At 38.5% G+C, this 23150-nt stretch overlaps 1 protein-coding gene across 2 annotated transcripts in view; it reads left to right on the top strand.

Moving 5' to 3' along the window:
* Positions 1-16214: 16214 nt before the first annotated feature.
* The window catches only part of LOC112295254 (uncharacterized), an 8239-nt gene continuing 1303 nt past the window's right edge, over positions 16215-23150 (top strand). The window contains exons 1-20 of one of the 2 annotated variants that reach the window (XM_073540680.2): positions 16215-16727; positions 17086-17260; positions 17388-17459; positions 17598-17641; positions 17804-17915; positions 18193-18264; positions 18382-18444; positions 18591-18668; positions 18979-19071; positions 19377-19496; positions 19624-19713; positions 19934-20107; positions 20227-20274; positions 20600-20842; positions 21100-21200; positions 21346-21584; positions 21774-21842; positions 22128-22192; positions 22418-22584; positions 22820-22896. In XM_073540680.2, the coding sequence (XP_073396781.1) occupies positions 16486-16727; positions 17086-17260; positions 17388-17459; positions 17598-17641; positions 17804-17915; positions 18193-18264; positions 18382-18444; positions 18591-18668; positions 18979-19071; positions 19377-19496; positions 19624-19713; positions 19934-20107; positions 20227-20274; positions 20600-20842; positions 21100-21200; positions 21346-21584; positions 21774-21842; positions 22128-22192; positions 22418-22584; positions 22820-22896 (2344 nt within the window). In that variant the 5' untranslated portion in view covers positions 16215-16485. The remainder of the gene's footprint in view (positions 16728-17085; positions 17261-17387; positions 17460-17597; positions 17642-17803; positions 17916-18192; positions 18265-18381; positions 18445-18590; positions 18669-18978; positions 19072-19376; positions 19497-19623; positions 19714-19933; positions 20108-20226; positions 20275-20599; positions 20843-21099; positions 21201-21345; positions 21585-21773; positions 21843-22127; positions 22193-22417; positions 22585-22819; positions 22897-23150) is intronic. The other variant, XM_073540681.2, reaches the window with a different exon arrangement.

The raw sequence follows: 23150 nt of genomic DNA on the forward strand, positions 1-23150 counted from the left end.
TCACTATGAGAGGAAACTCCACTAAAAAGTTAGCTTGTCTCCATATTTTTAAGATCATTATTAATTCTACAATTAGACTTTATATTTTTAATCCAATAAAATTATAAAATAAAATTTAAGCTTAAAAATCGTCAAAATTAATTAAGAAAATAGAGTAATTAGGTTTAAGGGACTTTCTAACCATAATAAAATTAGAAATTAGCTTTTGGATTGACAATTAAGATTGTAGATTAATTTAAGATATAATTCCTAAAAATTAAAAGAAAAATCCTACTAAAATTTTAGTTTTATTATTAAAAAAAAGATTTAAAGTAATTCAAAAAAAATCAAAGACCTTCTAAATTTACTATTATTTATTTTGAATTTTAAAATAGTCAATCAATCTACTAATTAGAAGTATCCATCTAATTGACAACTTAAAGATATAATCAAAGTGTTAGGGACATAGTCCTTAGAACCTTCTAGAGACAAGATTCTAGAACCTTCTAGAAACAAGCTTGTAGAACCTTTTAGAAGCAAGTCTTTGGAACCTTCTAGAAGCTTCTTAGTTAGTAGAAGATGTTAGGGACATAGTCCTTAGAACCTTCTAGAGATAAGTTTCTAGAACCTTCTAGAAGCAAGTCTCTGGAACCTTCTAGAAGCTTCTTAGTTGGTAGAAGTTGCTTGAGAAGCTTCTTAAATAGGAGTATATATTGGAATCGAGGCTGAAGAGTTCTTCAGTCTCGACAACACATCTCTTGGAGCTCTAGCTCACCTCTTTGGTGTTGTTCTTGTATTCATCTGATTAATCTAGTTCTTGCCAGTTCTTCTTGAACTTCTTGGTAGATATCAAGTCTGTATTCTGTGTCCGTGACAGTTTGTCGAGACTTCACTCCCCTCACATATCAGAGCTAATTTCTTCTTTGTTAGAGTGTGGATTACCCCTCTGCTTGGAAGTGTACTAGCACTTTAGAGGTTGCGGATTACCCTCCTCTAAACTGATACTTCTTTTGTTACAATATTGGAGTCTTATTCTTCTTGGAGAGAGTGGATTATCCCTTTTCTTGAAGCTCTTAAGGCATTTTAGAGATTGCGGAGTACCCTCCTCTAAACCAATATTGTCTTCTTGTAGAGTCATTCCTGTCCTTTTCTTAGAATGGTCGGGGGCCAAGACATTAGTATGACAGAAAGTTCAGAGTCCAAGTTAGATGCTATCATGAATGCCCTCGCTATATTATCACAAAGAACTGCAAAGATTGAAGGAGTCGTGGCAAGGCTTCATAATGATGGAGCATTTGGGATGGCACAATCTAGGTTACACCAGCCTCAAACTTCTACACTTGGAGAAGCAACTTTACCTCAGGTTCGACATGCACCGCTAGTTCTACAACATAAAGAACCCCGAGTTAGCCTTCCGGATAAGTTCGATGGTACACGTTCCAAGTTTCGAAGATTCGTCAACCAAATCGAGTTAATAACAGCTTTACAGCTCGAATGCTATCCAACGGAGGAGTCACGTGTTGGGCTTATTGGAACCTTACTTATAGGACAAGCTCTATCATGGTTTGCTTCTTTGTTTGAGAAACGATCGTCCGTACTAAATAACTTTGAAACCTTTTTGGATGCATTTGCGGAAGCATTTGGTGAACACGACAAGGTTCGATGGGCTACAATAAAGATCCAATCAATATGATAAGGGATGCGTTCTACATCAATCTATGCATCGGACTTCAAGCAATTAGCATGCGACATCAATTGGGACAAAGAAGCGTTGATGAGTCAATTCTATTGGGGTTTAAGGAATGATGTGAAGGATTTGCTGATAACTCTTCCTGATCCGCAAACGCTCAACGAAGCTATTAGCCAAGTTGTGAAGTACGATTACCGCCTATTCCAACATTGCTAAGACCTACGTTCAAGACAACATACGGTTCGTCACACTCCAACTATGTTGGCAAGTAGCATGAATTCACATTCAGAGGTAGAAGACATGCAAATTGATGCGATACGTGTCAAATCTCTTACTCTATAAGAAAAAAAGCAGCGTATGGAAGAAGGTCTATGCTTCTTTTGCGGTGAAGAAGGCCACAAAGTTGGAAATTGCCCCAAGAAGCAAAATCGACGTATTATCAAGACTAGGGGCACGTTTATTCAGGAAAACGAGGATGCCCAGCCACAATAGGAACCTTGCGGCTGGACAGTGAAATATCGCAACAACAATCAGGTTCCTTTCTTTCCGCTCAACCTGCCCTTTGTTTTACAACCCCTTTGCTTATTGGCCCTCGAAAACTGAGAACCTTAGCATTATTAGATTCAGGAGTATTTACTTGTTTCTTAGACGAAGAATTGGTAAAGCGTCATAAGATCCCTTTAGTACAAAAATCCCAACCTGTTCACATTGAGGTCATAGATGGACGACCTTTATTGTCTGGTAGTGTCACCCATGAATCAGAACCTATAGAAGTGACGTTTAAGGACCATAATAGTCATATTATTTTCAATATTATTAGAACCCCATCAAATCCTGTTATTCTTGGTCTTTCCTGGTTGAAAAAGCATAATCCATCCATAGATTGGAAGTTGCGGAAGATGACCTTTCCCACAAAACCATCCAAGAGCAAGCCTAGTAGAAAATTCCGAATAGAGAAATCCTTATTTATTGGAGCAAGAGCGTTTATAAGATTGTCTAAGGGAGGCACACCATTTGTCATTTATGCGGCTCCAACTACCGGGGAGAAGATCTCGACAATAACTATACCGGAGCAATATAAGGATTTTAAAGATGTGTTTCAAAAAAAAATGCCGACATGCTACCGGAACACAGACCATATGATTGCGCCATAGACTTACAGGAAGGAGCACAACCACCTTTTGGCCCAATCTACAATCTATCGCAGATGGAGCTGGCGGAGTTGCGGAAGTACATCGACGAGAATCTAGCCAAGAACTTCATCCGTCATTCAAAATCGTCAGCTGGAGCACCCATCTTATTTGTGAAGAAGAAAGATGGCTCGTTGCGGATGTGCGTGGACTATCGAGGCCTCAACAAGATAACATAGAAGAATCGTTACCCGTTACCCTTGATTTTTGGTCTCTTAGAACAACTTGGAAGTACAAGGATCTTTACAAATATTGATCTAAGGGGAGCTTACAACCTCGTACGAATCAAGGAAGGAGATGAGTGGAAGACAGCGTTCCGTACAAGGTATGGCCATTTTGAATATAATGTCATGCCCTTTGGTCTTACCAATGCTCCAACGGTCTTTCAACATATGATGAATGACATTTTCCGAGAGTACCTTAACGATTTTGTTGTCATCTATTTGGATGATATTTTGATATTCTCCAAAAATGAGGAAAAGCATGAAAAACACGTTCGTTTGGTATTGGTGAAACTACGCGAGCGAGGACTATATGCCAAGTTGGAGAAGTGTTTATTTCACCAAATAGAGATGGAGTTTCTGGGATTTGTTGTGACTACGGAAGGCTTGAAGATGGGCCCCAAGAAGGTGGAAGCAATCGTATCCTGGGAAATTCCGAAGACGGTTAGAGACGTACAATGCTTTCTTGGTTTTGCCAACTTCTATCGGATCTTTATCAAGAATTACTCTCAAGTTGCTGCTCCTCTCACTCGGTTGACATGCAAGGATAAGCAAAAATGGAAACCTCTAGCAGAGAAGGCGTTTCAAAACCTGAAGACCGCATTTACTACGGCTCCAATCTTGGTACATCCAGACTTTACAAAGGCCTTCTATTTAGAAACTGATGCTTCGGATTTTGCTTTGGGAGCTGTACTTTCACAAATGAGAGAAGACAAGAAGCTCCATCCGATTGCATTTTATTCTCGAAAGTTCTCTGCTCTTGAAATCAACTATGAGATCCACGATAAGGAACTTCTTGCTATAGTGGATTCTTTCCAAGAATGGCATCACTTTCTTGAAGGAGCTGCACATCCAGTGATCGTATACACAGATTACAAGAATTTGGAATATTTCATGTCGGCTCAAGTTCTAAATCGACGTCAAGCTCGATAGAGTATGTTGTTATCTAGGTTCGATTTTATTATCACTTATCGACCTGGAAAGCAGCAAGGACTATCTGATGCCTTATCGAGGAGATCATATCTTGTACCAAAGGCTGGAAAAGTAGCGTTTGATCAATAATGTACGACGTTGTTGAAGCCAGAGCAATTTCAGCTTTGCGCTACTATTATGCCAATTGATGCTGACTTCCTGAATCAGGTACGTGCCATAACCATTGAAGATTCAGTAGCGATTGATATTAAGCAACGTACCAATGACGACGAGTTCAAGGTGGAGGGAGATCTTTTATATTTTGAAGAGCGATTATATATCCCAAAGGGACTAGCGCGACTTCGAGTTCTTCAATTTCACCACGATTTTCCAACTGCGGGACATTTTGGATTCAACAAGACCTTGGAGCTTATTTCTCGAGATTTTTGGTGGCCCCAAATGTGGAAGGATGTGAAAGATTTTGTCCTCTCCTGCGACATCTGTTCAAGATCCAAGAATCCTTGGCATCGCCCTTATGAACTCCTACAGCCATTACTGATTCCACGTCGACCATGGTCTTCAATTTCTATGGACTTCATCACGGACCTGCCATCATCGAATTCATTTGACAGCATCTTTGTCGTGGTAGATCGGCTTACAAAAATGGCACACTTTATCCCTTGCAAGAAGACATCGTCCAATGAAGTCACAGCAAGGCTCTTTCTCGATAATGTGTATCGATATCATGGACTACCAGATGATATCGTATCAGATCGAGGAACCTAGTTCGTATCAAATTTTTGGAGATCTCTCTTTAAGATACTGAAGGTGGATATCAAGCTTTCTTCGGCTTTTCATCCTCAAACTGACGGTCAAACGGAACGGGTGAACCAAGTCTTGGAACAATACTTACGATGCAGCATCAACTATCAGCAAGACAATTGGACCACATATCGACCGCTAGCCGAGTTTGCATATAACAACACCCTCCATGCGTCGACTCAATACACACCATTCTTTTTCAACTATGGGTATCATCCAAAGCTTAATTTATTGAGTCCATCAACAAATAATAATCTAGCAGCTAAAGGATTTGCGAAACAACTATCAGAGCTTCAAAATACATTGAAGCTTCAATTACAATCCGCTCAAGAATCCTACAAGGCATCTGCAAATAGATTTCAAAATCAAGCATCTACTTTCAAAATTGGAGATAAAGCATGGCTTCTTCGACGGAATATCAAGACCAAGCGACCATGTGATAAATTGGACTATCAAAGATTGGGACCATTTATCATCCAAAAGCAAATCAATCCAGTGGCGTACCGTCTGGAATTACCGGTTTCTATGAAGGTACATCCAGTCTTTCATGTTTATTTGTTGGAGCCTTATCGAGAGTCATCTTTTCTTGGAAGAGTGCAATGTCCGCCACCTAGTATTGAAATCGAGAACCACGAAAAATACGAGGTTGAAAAGGTGCTAGATTCTCTAATAAGGTGGGGCAAGTTAAAATATCTTGTTCATTGGTACGGCTACGACATGAATGAGCGAACGGGGGAGCCAGCTGAAAATCTCACCAATGCGCTGCAAAAGATACAGGAGTTTCATCAACAACATCCTCATAAACTGTCAGGGACAAGAACTCGATGAAAGCTAAAGAGTAAGTGAGACTTTTCTCAAAAAGAAATAGGACAAAATAGAAATATGTATATTAAGAAAGAAACTGGAATGGCTATTGCCAAAATACAAGAAAACTAGAGACCCTTGAAACTAGACTAGAAGCAAGAAAGGAGTTGACAAGAGTGAAGAGGGCTTCACTCTTGCCTCTATATATACTATCTAACTAGAAGCCACGTGGCGATGTTCTATAAGACCTCCAATATATGTTGACTTTCTAGGCCACATGCCTTTGCTTGCAAGGCAAGTTTTCTATGGATGGACCACGTAGTTAGCTTGTTCTTTAAGCTTCCAACATGCGTGGCACATGGCTAACTTGTTGACCAAGTTTCTAACCTAAAAGTCAACTATAGACTCCTATAAAGTCAAAGCAGCGTCTATGAAGCTTCTAAGAAGCTTCTCTAGAAGATATTACACAATTAACCTACTTTTACATACTTTTATCTATTCATATAGGTAATTATATGTATGTCCGTGACATTACCCCCCCTTCTAGGGACGAGTTCCACGAGGAGCGGTGATTATATATTGAGAAAATCTAATATGCGGCGAATTATATTTGCTACATACTCTGATCTTTGTTCTCTTCGAAGATAGTTGATGGGTCCTCTTAGCCATCGATAGTGTCCCATTCCAGGGCGAGAAGACCACCCTGTTATTTGATCACTGTTGAGGCCTTCATAACTTCCTTCAAATAATACATTTGAAACACCATCAGGAGTCGTTCCTATCTCCAATAATATCACCAAACATCGAGAATCTCTTCCAAGGTCGTGATACCAAACGCGTTGTATCTCACCATCTATTCGAGGAAGAACATGTCGTTCTTGAGGGTCTTCATTTCGGTTGCGTCGTCTTGAAGGTTGTGACAATCGCAATGTCTCATCCGGTAAGTCAGCAAACGAAGGTTCTTGAGTTGAATCCGCTGGTTGTTGGCTCTCCATCTAATTAGCGTCACAAAATGCAAAGAAGTTACAAACAAGGATAGGAAATTGAATGTTATCTTGCCTCAATCTTGTCTCTTTTATAAGAGAGGTTTTCATCTTGGTTTTGATGGATGTCGTTGATGAAAAACTTTGACTTTAGCTGATGCATTTGCTAGATTCCTAGATGGCTCCCATGTGCGCTCACTAATATCATATCCGCACCAATGAACAAGATATTCCAGCTTATTTCGGCGCCGCCTTGAGTCTAATATCTCTTCCACCTCAAATTCTTCATTATTATCTACTTCTATAGGAGGCGGTGGCATTTGTCTTCTTCCTTGTATATCCACTGTCTTATATGGTTCAAGAAGAGACACGTGGAATACAGGATGGATCTTCATTGACTCCGGTAGATGTAACCGATATGCAACTGGGTTGATCTGTTCAGAAACAGAAAAAGGGGCCAAGCCTACGATAGTCCAATTTGTCACAAGGTCGAGTGGTCTTGATATTGCGACGAAGTAGCCATACCTTATCACCCACGTTGAGTTGTGGTTGCTCTTTACGATATACATCTGCATTTATCTTTTGTCGTTCTTGAGCTTTCTTCAACTGCGCCTTCATTATTGCATGTAACTCTGACAATCGATTTGCCATATCTTCTGCTGCAGGATTATCAACTTTTGAAAAATCAAAAGTATCAAGTCGTGGATGATAGCCATAATTGGCAAAGAAAGGTGTTTGTTGCGTGGAGGAATGTACCGTATTATTATAAGTAAACTCTGCCAATGGCAGAAGGTTTGTCCAATCATCTTGTTGGTAGTTGATGGTACACCTTAAATACTGTTCCAAGACTTGGTTTACGCGCTCTGTTTGTCCATCAGTTTGAGGATGGAAAGCTGAAGATAGCTTTATGTCCACTTTTAAAATCTTGAAAAGAGTCCTCCAGAATCTCGACACAAATTGAGTTCCCCTATCCGATATGATATCTTTAGGTAATCCATGATAGCGATAGATATTATCAATGAAAAGCTTAGCTGTTTCTTCACCTGTAATAGATTTTGTACATGGCATAAAATGTGCCATCTTGGTGAAACGATCTACTATCACAAATATAGAATCATAAGATCTTGAGTTTGGAAGATCTGTGATGAAATCCATAGAAACAGAAGACCATGGTTGTTCTCGTATAGGTAATGGCTGAAGAAGTCCGTAAGGTCGATGTCGAGGAATTTTTGATCTTGAACAAATATCACATGATTGTACAAAGTCTTTGACTGACTTCCACATTTGTGGCCACCAAAAATCTCTTGATATGAGTTCCAGAGTCTTATTATATCCAAAGTGCCCTGCTGCTGGAAAGTCATGACGTGCTTGAAGAACACGCAAACGTGCTTTTCCTTCTGGAACATATAGGCGTCCTTCAAAATATAATAGATTATTCTTGAACTCGAACTTAGAAGAATCATGAGACTTGGAAGAATTATTCTCGATATCATGAACAAGAGGGTCTGAGGACATACTGGACTGGATTTGCTTGAGAAAAGTTGAATCAACAGTCAATGTTGATTTCACTGCTCGGAGATGAAATTGCTCCGGTTTCAAGAGGACCGTTCTTTGTTGCTCAAAAGCTGCATCTCCTTCTTTTGGTGCAAAATAAGAACGTCTAGACAGGGCATCGGACAAACCTTGTTGTTTTCCTGGCCGATAAGTGATAATGAAGTCGAATCTTGACAAAGACATACTCCAACGAGCTTGACGACGATTCAACACGCGTGCTGACATGAAATACTCGAGGTTCTTGTGATCTGTATACACAGTGACTGGACTAGAAGCACCTTCTAGATAATGACGCCATTCTTGAAAGGAATCCACGATTGCAAGAAGTTCTTTATCGTGGATCTCATAATTGATCTCGACTGCTGAGAATTTTCTTGAATGAAAAGCTATCGGATGAAGTTTGTCATCTGTTCCCATTTGTGATAAAACTGCACCCAAGGCAAAATCCGATGCGTCTGTTTCCATAAAAAATGCCTTGGAAAAATCAACACGATATAAGACTGGTGCAGAGACAAACGATGTCTTCAAGGCTTCAAATGCTGCTTCCGCTTCTTGATTCCATTGGAATTTATCTTTACTAGTCAAGCGTGTAAGTGGAGCTGCAACTCGTGAGAAGTCTTTGATGAAGATCCGATAGTAATTGGCAAATCCCAAGAAACATTGGACATCTCTCACAGTCTTTGGGATCTTCCAATCCATGATTGTTTGGACTTTCTTAGAATCCATCATAAGACCATCATTTGAAATGATGTATCCTAAAAAGTCAACTTGAGTAGTGTGAAATACACACTTTTCCATCTTGGCGTACAATCCTGCATCTCTGAGTTTTTGTAATACTTGACGAACATGTATTTCATGTTCTTCAACATTCTTAGAATAAATCAGGATATCGTCTAGGTAGCAGACGACAAAATTGTCTAAGAATTCACGAAATACATCATTCATGAGATGTTGAAAAGCAGCTGGTGCATTCGTGAGTCCAAAAGGCATGACATTATATTCAAAATGCCCGTACCTGGTTCGAAACGCAATCTTCCATTCATCTCCTTCTTTGATCCGTACTAGATTATATGCTCCTCTTAGATCTATTTTTGTATAGATCTTAGCTTGATTTAACTGGTCAAGGAGTCCTGATATCAAAGGTAATGGATACCTGTTCTTGATTGTGATCTTGTTGAGTCCTCGATAGTCAACACACATTCGTAAAGATCCATCTTTTTTCTTTACGAATAAAATTGGAGCTCCTGCTGGAGATTTTGAATGGCGTATGAAATTCTTCGCTAAATTCTCGTCAATATATGTCTTGAGTTCAGCCAACTCATCTTGCGATAAACTGTAAATTGGTCCAAATGGTGGCTGAGTTCCTTCCTTGAGATCGATTGAACAATCGTATGGGCGATGCTCAGGAAGAATATCTGCATTCTTTTTCTCAAAAACGTCTTGATAATCCTGATATTGACTTGGAATGCCACTTGAAGTCTTTACGCTTTCAAAAATAGGTGCAGCATAAATAGCAAAAGTTGATCCTTCTTTTGCTGCGTGTATAAATGCTTTTGCACCTATAGGTGTGAGTTTTACTATACTAGACTCATGGTTTTTTACTTGGTTAATAGAACTGTTACTAATGCTCTGAGGAAAATCAAGTTTACGAGAAATCCAATCTATTCGAGGATTATACTTTTCTAACCATGATAAGCCTAAAATTACTGGATTAGAGGGAGATCTAATTATATTAAAAATTACGCAACTACTATGACCATTTATTACTACATCTACAGGAAGTGTTTCGTGAGTTACATCTCCAGAAGACAACGGACGACCATCTATGACTTCTACGTGTACAGGTTTAGTTTTTTGTATTAATGATATTCTATGACATCTAGCAAATTCTTCATCTAAAAAACAAGATGAGGCTCCTGAATCTACCAAGGCAGAGGCTTTGTAATTATTAGGTCCTAAACGCACATCTATTATAAAACAAGGAGATGGTTTTGAGGAGAGGATAGGACCTTTATTAGAAGTTGTACACGATTCCAGCCGCACGGTCCCTATTGTAGCTGGACGTACTCGTTTTCCGACATACTGTCTTCTTTGACAGCCGTACTCTTCATTTTGTAGTTACGTCGCTTCTTTGGACAATGTTGAGCAGTGTGCTTAGGTTCTCCACAATATAAGCACAATCCTTCTTGTCGACGACGAGACTTTTCTTACTCAGTAAGAGGTTTGAAACGTACCGCATCAATTTGCATATCTTCTACTTCCGAAGGTATGTGTTGAGGAGACGTCGGTGTTGCCATTGAATTGTAGTAACGTTGAGGCCCACTTGTGCGACTCTCGGATCGAAATTCAAAAAGTCGATTGTCGCACTTCACAGCAAAGTCAATTGCTTGACTCAATGTTTGAGGATCAGGTAAATTAAGCATCAATTTCTTTACCTCATATTGTAATCCGTAGAGAAATTGACTCACAAGTGCGGCATCATCCCACTTGATATCAGTTGCAAGTTGTCAAAATTGTGAAGCATATAATGTTACTGATCGATTGCCTTGTCGCAAAACACGGATCTTGTTGGTTGCAACACGAATTGCATCATGTTCTCCAAACATGGATCGAAACTCCGCCAAAAAAGCCTCCAGATTATCCAATATTGGATCTCGTCGTTCAAGAAAAGATGAAAACCATGACAATGTTGAACCTGAAAGAAGTGTACCAATGAATCTTACTTGTGACCCTGGAGTTGGATAGCTCTGGGGTTGAAGTTCAATCACTAGTTGGACCTGATTGATGAATCCTCGAAACTTGGATCTGGTACCATCAAACTTCTCGGGCAAGGCAACTCTCGGTTCTCTAACACTCGAAGGGTGTTCCATTCTGGGAGAAGGGACATGGTTTGGTGCAGATGTTGAAGCAGCCCCAATCATCTCTATATCTTCACTTCCTACCATTCTTGTTGCTCCTTGTGGTGGTAAATTGAGTTGATGCATCGCAAGCATTAACTCCCTCAATTGTTCTTGCATCTGTGCCATTGCACTCTTCATTTCAACAAGCTCTGCCATAGTAGCACTTAGAAAAGAGAAGATGTCTAACAACACTCAAAACAAATAGAAGAGAGGAATTGATAACAAAGAAAATACTAAGAACAATATCAGTTTAAAAGAGGGTAATCCGCAACTTCTAATGCGCTTATGTCTTATCAAGAAAAAGGGGTAATCCACTCTTAATCAAGAAAAGACAAAGCTCTGATATTGTAAATGTACTCTTGTCAATCTGTCAGGGACAAGAACTCGATGAAAGCTAAAGAGTAAGTGAGACTTTTCTCAAAAAGAAATAGGACAAAATAGAAATATGTATATTAAGAAAGAAACTGGAATGGCTATTGCCAAAATACAAGAAAACTAGAGACCCTTGAAACTAGACTAGAAGCAAGAAAGGAGTTGACAAGAGTGAAGAGGGCTTCACTCTTGCCTCTATATATACTATCTAACTAGAAGCCACGTGGCGATGTTCTATAAGACCTCCAATATATGTTGACTTTCTAGGCCACATGCCTTTGCTTGCAAGGCAAGTTTTCTATGGATGGACCACGTAGTTAGCTTGTTCTTTAAGCTTCCAACATGCGTGGCACATGGCTAACTTGTTGACCAAGTTTCTAACCTAAAAGTCAACTATAGACTCCTATAAAGTCAAAATAGCGTCTATGAAGCTTCTAAGAAGCTTCTCTAGAAGATATTACACAATTAACCTACTTTTACATACTTTTATCTATTCATATAGGTAATTATATGTATGTCCGTGACATAAACCTAAGCCAGTTCGACAATAGCTTCTTTTTGAAGCTTACTCACCCAAGAATATAAGAAAAGGGGAGAGCACCACCAAAATTTGTAGTTGATGTAGTTATTTTCTCCAAGATAAAATAGAATTTTTTCAGTAGCCATAGTTTGGTCTTCTGATATGGATAGCCAAGAGATAGATACTATGCCAATCAGATTATCTCAACCAACTAGTTCACAAAGGCGACCCCGAGATGAAGAACCACCTGCACCACGACGACGACGGAGGATACCAAATAACCGATCACTGGTGATTGTATTTGAGTCCGAGCCTGCTTACGATGGTCAACCAGAAGGCATATTTGTAGGACAATTTCACAATGAAGACACGAAAGTTCATGCTTGGTCAGAAGTTGAAGGAGTAGACCACTACCGTTGGCTTTAAGGGCCGATGAACCACTTACGTTGTGAACAACAATTGGAGTTCATAGCAGACGTTATGTGACAGATCTTCATTTTCTTGCGTTGGTATTGATTGACAACAACATTGCTTCTCAGAGACCTCGAAGCTAAAGGAGGGGATGATGTTAGGGACATAGTCCTTAGAACCTTCTAGAGACAAGTTTCTAGAACCTTCTAGAATCTTCTAGAGACAAGTTTCTAGAACCTTCTAGAGACAAGCTTCTAGAACCTTCTAGAAGCAAGTCTTTGGAACCTTCTAGAAGCTTCTTAGTTGGTAGAAGATGTTAGGGACATAGTCCTTAGAACCTTCTAGAGATAAGTTTCTAGAACCTTCTAGAAGCAAGTCTCTGGAACCTTCTAGAAGCTTCTTAGTTAGTAGAAGTTGCTTGAGAAGCTTCCTAAATAGGATTATATATTGGAATCGAAGTTGAAGAGTTCTTCAGTCTCGACAACACATCTCTTGGAGCTCTAGCTCACCTCTTTGGTATTGTTCTTGTATTCATCTGATTAATCTAGTTCTTGCCAGTTCTTCTTGAACTTCTTGGTAGATATTAAGTCTGTATTCTGTGTCCGTGACACAAAGTCATAATTAACTAAAAAAACTAATTTGAATCTATTAATTAGTTATATTAGCATTAAAATTAATAAAAATATATTTAAAATTACAAAAAGAATTATAACTAACCATTGGAGCTTTTAATTATGCTCACTTACTCTTAATCAAGATTAGACAAAGCTGTGATATTGTAAGTGCACTCTTGTCAATTTGTTAAGGACTAAAATTTGGTAAAAAGAAATAAACAAGTGAGATTTTTTTCAAAGAAATATGACAAAATAGAAATAACTAAATTTTTTTATTAAGAAAGAAATTGGAATGACTATTGTCAAAAGATCAAAAAACTAAAGACCATTGAAATTAGACTAGAAGCAAAGAAGGAGTTGAGAAGAGTGAAGAAGGCTTCTTTCTTGCCTCTATATATACTATCTACCTAAAAGCTACATGGCGTCGTTCTATAAGACCTCTAAAAACGTGTTGACTTTGCGCAACACGTATCTTAACTTTCAAAGTAAGTTTTCTATCTAGATGCCACGTAATTAGCTTGTTCCGCAAGCTACTAATATATGTGTCAAGTGATTAATTTGTTGACCAAGTTTGTAATCTATCAATCAAGTATAAACTTTTGTAAAGTCAAAGCAGCATCTATGAAGCTTCTAGGAAGCTTTTTTAGAAGATATTATGAAATTAATCTATTTTTACTTACTTCTATCTTTTCATATCACCTAAGTAACAATTATAATGAATACATGTTTGTGACACAAACCTTTTTAAAATCCAATTGGTCGAAAATGGATTAAAAATATATTTTTCAATGCCTCTCAATCAACAAATTGGTCCTTAAGTTGGTAATTATACCAATTAAACACTATGTCTTTCAAGGTTTGCAATAGTAGTACCAAAATATATTTATCATTTTACTTACTCTTTAAATACTAGCTCGAATAAACTTATAAGGGAGAGTTCAAACACAGGGAAAGACTATCTCTATGAGTTTACTCGTTAAGGTCACACAATTAATTGTCTTTTGATCTGGTAAAAACATCCAAGAATGCTACAATTCCTTTCACATTCTAACAATTCCTCTTTTAACAAATAAAATATTACAATTGATAATTCCATCTTATGCATTCACTATCTCCTCTCTTCTCTAAATTTATAACAACAATATGTAGTACTACACAATCTTAAAAGATTGCATAAAACATTCCATTATCCAATCACTAGAATTTTCCAAAACTAACTGTTATTTTCAGTAATATGCTTCACATAATTCTAGACTCCATTGACTTTTTCTTGTGGAATATTCTCAACTCTCAATAATCAATATATTATATTTTTTTCATTCATATTCATATTTCACAAACATCTTCAATTCTCGACTTTTCAATTTTCCACTTATAATTCACCATACAATAAATTCAATTTCTCATTTGACCTCATATAAATCATATCTCTCTTTTTTATTATGAAATTTTACTTCACATTATTCAAAATCTATCCATTACCCTTCTTCCATAGAGAAAATAAAAATAAGAGGTAGTACCAAGCTTATCCCGGCTCATGACTATCATGGTCTGGCCTCCTCTACTTCTTCTTCAACTAATTTATATTTACCCTAGAACATAAATTCCAACCAACATTTCTTACGTAACCGCTTTTTTTGACTCAATCATTCATCCTACCTCCTGAATTGACTACTTGATGGATGATTAATCAATTTTATCAATATCTAATCAATGTCCTACAGAAATCAATTTCTATCCATTTTACAAGCATCTATAAAGCTTTTAAAAAGCTTCTTTAGAAGATATCATGAAATTAATTTATTTTAATCTATTTCTACTTAATCATATAGATAATTATGAAAATAAATATATTAACGTGTGACATTACTTTAATTAGATTGGATATATTTCAAACTATCAAATAAATAGTTAGTTTTTTTAAATTGAATTATAAATTATATATAATTTTTTAATGATTTTATTCTTATTATTTAATAATTTAATAGATAGTTATAATGACATTATTTATTCTAAATTATAAATATGAATATAATCAATTTTTTATTTGAAGTAGTTAAATTTAAAATATTCTTTTAATAATAAATATCACTAGATTAATCAACAATTTTAATTTTTTATCATTTCTTTATTATAAAAGCTGTTTGATATTTTTGTAAATATATACTTTTTTTCTTTAAAATAAAAATTTCAATGTTCTTTTTTTTTTAATATAAAATAAACATAAAATATTATAATTTACAAGAAAAATACTCCTAATTTTTTTTTCTCTCTTTATATAATCATTTGTTATAAACTAATTTTTAAAATAAATATTACAATGCACAAATTTAATGTATAATACATGTATTTTAAATTGGTTGAAAAAATATTTATAGATATGATATATAATAAACCTAATTCAAAATTGAATAAATTTTTATTATCCTAAATCATAATACAATGTAATCATCAATATTTAGATACTTCATATACTAACCTTGTATGATGCTTCTACTTCAAGAAACTTTCTTAAGAACACACAAGACACATTCTTGTGAATGGAGAAGAGTACACACATGTGAGCCCTTTGCAATTTCCTAGCAAGCGCTTTTCAAACAGAATCACTGAAAAGAATTTAGAATAGTTCCTAAAAGGAGCTGAAAAAGAAAGTTGTCAGAAAAGTGGAAAAAGTGATGTGCAGAAGCACGTGTCGAACAAGCTTCACACATAACAATGGATTCTACTACTGTCGCTGTTTTGACAGTTTCTGTGCCTTGTTTTCTATTTGTTGTCATCTTGTCACTTGTGTTTTTTTAATGTGTAATGTTTTGTTTGTGTAAGCGAGCAGCTGGTGAAAGCGTGTGGGCGTCGTTCTACGTCCTGGTTAAGAGGCCATCGCCTTGGATGCATGCAGGCAGGTTGTGATTGCCATCGACCCATCGCATCCCTTCGTTGTCGATTTCGTGACATCCTGCCGCTGTCGATTTCCTTGCCGACCTAGAGCAGGGACGCTCAGACAGTGGCCGCACAGCGATCACGACAAGGATTTTCAACGTTATCCGAAATTCCTGTGAGCTTGGACGAATCGATCGCATGGAGCGGCAATGAATCGTGATATTTAAGACGTGGCGTGGTTTCTGAGGTCTGGAAAATCCTTCTACTCAGTCTCATCACAATACGAGTATAATTGTAATCTGCTGCGTAGATACTGAAGTGTATTTAATTGTGCAGGGATTTCGGTTCCTGCAATGTGAGGAAGAGCGCCCCGAGTGACTGAGACCTGTGGAATGCGGCATCTCGAAACGACTCTGAATTTTCTTTCGTCTCCGTAATTGGTGTCGCTGTTAGGGATTTACCGATTTAGCTGATCTTGTTGGGAGGTCACTTGCGTGCGTGCGTCGTGGACGAGGTGGTTGCGGGCATGGAATTGGTCATGTTCGTTTGCTGAAAGACACTTTCATGTTGCGGAAGCTATGAGACTCCTGTCCTCGGAAATTAATTGCTGTCTCTGGTAGTAACTTCGAGTCTACTATGGCGCGTTTGTTGCAATTCTCGACCACCTGCGTCCCCTCCAGCGATGGTGATTGTCGTGCCATTGGTAGGCTGAGAAGTGGCTCATATTGCCATCATTTGCAATCTGGTGGTCCGATTTCGTGCCATTCAGCTAGAGCATGTAGTTTCTACGGCTCGACTGCTAGTTCGCTGAGATGGCAATTGTGGACGAGAACTTCGGAACGTAGCTCGCCATGGAACAGAATTGCTACCGCGATGAGGTAAGTTACGTGGCCAATAATTTTCAACAATCTAACAGAGGGGATAGTCAGATTTCAATGCTTTGGTCGGGAATCGTAAATCGGTGTTTGTTTGTGAAAATACTCTCTGTACGCTTGCTTTTAAGATTGATTGACATCGCCCGACGAATGGAGTCTTGTTTTGCCTCCCTCGAATCTTCAAGCTCGATTTGCCGCTACACAGTTGTTTTGACAAGACTTTTCAACAATTTTTCACTATCTTTTGAACTCTTCACAAACTACTGAACTGAAACTGAGCGAATTATTCAGGCAAGGTTCAAATTAACACTTTTTGTAATCGACTTGGCTTGATTTTCGAACTGCTGCTTGTGTACAACAGCAGCATGAAAGAGCTGCAACTGGGTGTAATAACAGTGCAAGAAAAGGAAGAAGATCGCCTTAAAGGCGATGAGAACAGGTCTGGGACTCTACGAGTGGCTCTTGTATGTGGCGGGCCTTCCGAAGAGCGTGGAATTTCGCTGAATTCAGCGCGTTCTGTACTAGATCACCTGGAGGTACTATACAATGTTTTTTCTTTATCACTAAATTATTATCTGGAAATGATCAAATGGTTCACTTCATGATCAAACTACTTTATGTGGTCTCGATCATCGGCTCTAACAAACGTATTGGATGTGCCAGGGAGGTGATGTGTCGGTAAGCTGTTATTATATGAACCAGAAGTTGGAGCCTTTTGGCATTCCTTCAGCGCTGGTGGGTGACGTTTGAATTGCGTTATTTATTTCCAGTTTTCTAGTTAGGATATCCCAAGATTTAAAAATAATTTTTGTTCGTAATCTTTTGTTTTATGTATGTATTTTTTGTCACTGATATTCAAGGTGAATATTGCAGATGTATTCCAATACACCAGAAGATTTTGATTTCAAGATTGCCAGGTAAGGACTGGAAAAATAAAATCATAACCCATCTGGGGGTAATTTCTAGGTGTGCCAATTGGGAGTATTTTGGACATGATTTGATGCATTTATGGTTTCTTTCATTACCACTGATTTTATGAATGGAGTATGACACATAGCAATCCCGTTGATTTGAGATAGCACTGCGCGAAGCTTTAAATCTCAAGCCGAGTTCCTTGAGCATCTTCAAGCAACGTCCGATATTGTCTTCCCTGCTCTGCACGGTCGATTCGGTGAAGATGGAGGCATTCAGGTAGAGTACATATGCAATACTCACATGGGAGTGTTGTGTAGAATTTGAAGAGAAGAATCTAGGAAACGTCGAAACCAGAAGTTCCACCGAAGATCTTTATCTTAAAAGTCGAAATGACGCTTATGTAGATCTTCGTATCAACTCAAGAATGTCTTTTTGCAGAATTAATTTGGTCAGCTGTTACGTAAGACAATATGCCTCAATTCAATCCTTAGAATACTTGTAGTCGGAGAGCAAGACTAATTATGGCTCATGGTGTCTGGTTGTAACTGCTCAGGCCCTTCTTGAAAGTGCTGGCCTCCCATATATAGGCACGGGTGCTGCAGCAGCTCAAGTGGCATTTGATAAAGTGAGTTTTCACATTTATTGTTTTCTTCCTGATGTTTTCATGAGCTTGTCTTCATGATATATAATTCACAGTTTGTAGTGAAGTTTACTCGATCAGCTGACTGCCAGTTTGCTGCAGTATGATGCAGCTGCAGAGATGGCATGGCACGGGTTTGCTACTCTTCCTATTTTTCTGGTTGAAGTAAGCTTCTGTACCTTCAAGTTCATTTTGCTTCATGAATCAAGAATCTAAATTGAGTAAATATTCAGATCATCTGAAATCCTTATGCGTATACATAAAGTTTCAAGGATTCACGGAAAAAATAATCAGATGTCATTCTTGTACAGAATGGAAAGGTGGACATCAACAGATTAAGAGGTTGGTTTGAGGACAACAATATTAATGCCAACTCCGGACGGGTTGTGGTGAGTCTCATCAATCGAACCGCTCCCATATCAAGCTTTAGAAAGTACGGGATTTCTAGACTGTAGTGCTAACAGTCAGTTCAGTCACTTGCTGCGGCATTGCCGCTGTGAATCTAGACGTATAATATGTATTCCTGCTTTGATGAATTTTTATTGCCATGAAATTTGTCCAATTTTTACGCAATGCTGATTGCCTGGCCGTTCGAACTGCTTTTATTTTATAAAAATTTATTGATTTTACATTCTGCTCGATTCGACATTCAGGCAGTCATTTTTCATACCAGCTTATGCATTTGGAAGTTCGTAACAGGTCAAGCCAGCGCGGTCAGGCTCCAGTGTGGGAGTTAGTGTTGCCGAGGGCCTGGATACTGCAGTACAACATGCTGAAGCATTGTTCAACAAGGTAAGCCACCATTGTTTTAAAATCCTTCATGATAATAAAAATTAAGGTGGTAGTTTGGTGCCCTGTGAAAGGTCACATGATGCAGATAAAGAGACGATGTGCCCAACTAACGATTAATCCAGCACGATATGAAAAGTATCAGATGTCGCTAATCAAATTTTCATGAATGTGCATATATATAATTCACATGTTCAGAGATTTCATACTTTCTGTTACGGATGCTCGAATTGCTGGTGTAATGGTAGAACTAGGTTTCAGAGTCGTTCGCTGACTGATGTTCTTCGACAACTCTGTTGTGCCTGCAGGGGGGTAATGATAGAGTGGTCATTGAAATGTTCGCAGAGGGCGCGCTAGAGTTCACTGCGCTTGTACTGGATGTAGGATTTGGAAACGAGACTCGTCCTGTGGCCCTTTTCCCTACCGAGGTTATAATCAACTTCATATATTGGTTGAACTTTGTGCATGATTGATCTTTTTGTGACCATGTGGTCTCCGATTCTTGCAAACTATGTGTAGATATCGTTGTATTCATCGTGTGAAATGTCCGAGCAGGTGGAACTTTCCGGTTTAGATTACGAGAGCGATGGCGAAAATGAAACTGCCATCTTCAACTATCGCCGGAAATACCTGCCTACTCGCCAGGTACAATGCACTAACAGACCTTATTAAACCTGTGTGCTGGATCATCTGTAAGAACTTGTTTTCCAATGTTGCAATTTCTGAAATACTCGTTTCCGAGTTTCAATAATCTTCGTTATGTAAGGGCTGAGTATCAGAACTGTTAACCGTAGTGTAACTGATGTCATAATAAGTTATATGCCTGATGTTTCAGCTTTAAATTTGTGAGGCTGGTCTTGTGTAGGTCTCATATCATACTCCTCCACGGTTTTCAGAAGAAACTATCAACAAAATCCGCAATAGAGCAGCAGATTTATTTCGAATTCTCAATCTTCGTGATATTGCTCGGGTAGATGGGTGGTTACTACCACAAGTTGGAGGGCAGTCGGAAACCATCATCTTTTCAGACATTAATCTGGTGAATCACATCTTGTTCTGGTATCTTTTTTGGATGTAAATTGGTAATTTCTTTACCAAAGAAAATCTTCATTACCAACGAGGAATGACTAAAATGCTGCTGACATCAAATGTTTGCAGATGAGTGGAATGGAGCAAACCAGCATTCTTTTCATGCAAGCCTCACTGGTGAGGTGCATCTTCACTATTATGGTTGTGTATTAGTCACACTGCGAGAATGTCACTTTCTGAACCTAAAATTACTACCTGCAGGGGCATCTTCAGTAGAGCTTATGCTTTTTCGTATTGAAGCATGTACAAGCATTAGCAAATATTTGAGAAGGTTTTTGTTTTACATTCAAAGTCACCTTAGGTGCAAATGCAGCAGACCAAGCTTCACAAAGATGAGAATTGATTATGACATATCAAATTCTAGGAAATTATAGGAAATTGTAGGAAATCATAGTTTGCAACTTCTGGTTATTGCAGCTTCACCTTGAGAAGATTTTTGCAGGTTGGGCTTGCACATGTTGACATCCTTCGGACGCTCCTTCGACGTGCATGTACACGATATCCTACAATCCCACTTCCTATGTCGATCGGATCGTCAATGTCTTTATCAAACTCATTTGCAAAAGTAGATCCATGTACAAGCAAGCAAAAGGTCTTCGTTCTTTTTGGGGGAGACTCATCTGAACGACAAGTTTCCTTGATAAGTGGGACGAACGTTTGGCTTAACTTACGGGCTTGGAATGATGTATGTTTTCTAAGCCAGGTTCTTTTGTTATGTTTCAACTAGTTTATTCCTAGGACATAAATTGACCACATGTGGCATAGATCTATTTGGCGTATGTGACTAGCTATTGCATCTCTGTTACTTTTGACAACCTGCTCAGAGTTCATATGAAATGTGCCGCTACTCTAAATAGATTTTCTACTCGGTTTTTTCGCATAAATGATTCGTTAATTGCTCCCTCTTTTTAGTTTCATAACAAAGTTTATCGCATTGTGCAGCTTGATGTTTCACCATTTCTGCTTGCTCCTGCAGAACCCAATGGCATTAAGCCTAAAATGGGAACCGACAGAGTAGAAGACAAGACGGTCTGGGCTTTACCGTAAGTTGCAATAATATCCATTTAATAACTAGTTATTGTGGCGATGCGGCTCTTAATTGTTGAATTTCTGGATAAGGGCTGTTTTGTATAATAGCAACGTGGCTTGGTGCAAATCAGAGTGCATAATGAAATTTTAATTATGCAGGTATGCAGCAGTCTTGCGACACACTGTAGAGGAAGTCGTGGAAGGATGTGTCGAAAATTTGAAGTCGCAGGCAATCGCAAAGGTGACCTCTTTGAGGGACCGGATATTGTCTGATTTGCAGGGTTCAGCGAAAGCCAGTTTGCTGTCTAATGAAGGCCATATGGAGCTCCCAAGCATGATCACGCTGGAAAAGTTTATCGAGGAAGCCAAGCAAAACGATGCTGTCGTTTTCATAGCAGGTGAACTCTCATGCACTGGAAAGTTGATTCATAAACTCTAAGATGTAAACGTACTTCACCTTAACGCCCGTGGTCATTTTAGGCTATGGTGGTATGTTCGTCTTCTGTAGGATCGAGCTGCAGTGTGAATAATTTTTGGTTAAGTACAATTTTGTCTGAACTTAAATCACTGTTGATTCTATATTTCAGTCCATGGTAGCATTGGTGAGAACGGTACATTGCAAGAACTTCTAGCGGCTTCAGGAGTACGTCATACAGGTACGTCCTGTTTCTTGGATTCTATTTTCATCCTACCAGACTTTTAGTAAGCACTAGAATGATGGATCAAAACTTTGGTCTTACAGTCAAAGAGGTTCGGATCGTGCTGATGTTTTCATAGGTTCCTGTTGTGTAAGGATCATTCATTTATTAGTAACATTTGTATTTCATGCAATGGTCGTTGAGTGCTGCACAAGAAGTCGTGAGATAACTGCAATAGCCACAGTTTGGCACTCTGCAAACGGTTGTTGGTTCACTAGCACGATTGCATCCGGCGCTTGACAGGATCTGCCGCAGAGGCATCAAGGCTCTGCATGGACAAAGCGGCCACAGGCGCCGCTATTTCCCATGTATGTACTATTTTTCATTCAGCATTCTCATTTCTGAGTCAGCGGGTTCAACTAAGCATCTTCCTCATTATTCATACCTTTAATTGATTTCTACGATCATGAATGAATATACCGATGCGCTCGGAATCGATGGATTCTTTGCAGCATTCAAAGTGATTGTTACCCACCTCCAAATGTCATAATATTGCAAATAGCACTGACACATTTCCTCCTGCGACTCGTCAGCTTTCATCTCAGGGTATATACACTGCTGCTAAAGCACTGCGAAAAGTCCACGAGATTCTCCAGAAGGAAGATCAAGTATGGATGGAACTGAAGGAAGAACTGAAGGCAAACGACCTCTGCGTTAAGCCAGTTGGTGATGGGTGCTCAACTGGTGTTGCGAAACTGAGGTGATTGGATGTGCCACTTTTACTCATGTTTCTGAGAGAACTTGTGGAACGTGCTTTTACTTTTAGTGTCTGGTCTGAAACTCACCTTCAAGTTGCTACAATATTTTGAAGCCATTATTTTAATGCATTTTTAGTTATGAGATGTACTTTGATGCCCAACTTTATTTACTTGACCTAGGATGTGAATGATCAAGTGCTACCAATTTGAATGACTATTTTTGACTTTGTTTTGTAGCTGTGCTGAAGATTTGGCAGCATACGCTAAGGCAGTCCAAACTGGCCAATCTCAGATTCCGCCTGGCACTTTTCTCAAGGAAAGTACACTTTTTGTCTCACGGTTTTTTTGCTGCAATTAACACATACTTTAAGTACAGAGGTATTCCTGAATGGTCAATCTTTGGTTTATTCGTAGCCATTCAAAATTTGGATTTCTAACTCCCTTTTAGATCTCGATTCAGATAAGATTATAACTGCTATGTACAGAGCACACTCTCTGCAACCCCGTATTTGGTAGTCTATATCCGTAGGGATCAATAGACGAGTAACTTTTCGAATGTTGTTAAACT

Source organism: Physcomitrium patens, chromosome 18 (assembly GCF_059467195.1).
Source record: "Physcomitrium patens ecotype Gransden chromosome 18, ASM5946719v1, whole genome shotgun sequence".
In the NCBI taxonomy this organism is placed as follows: domain Eukaryota; kingdom Viridiplantae; phylum Streptophyta; class Bryopsida; order Funariales; family Funariaceae; genus Physcomitrium; species Physcomitrium patens.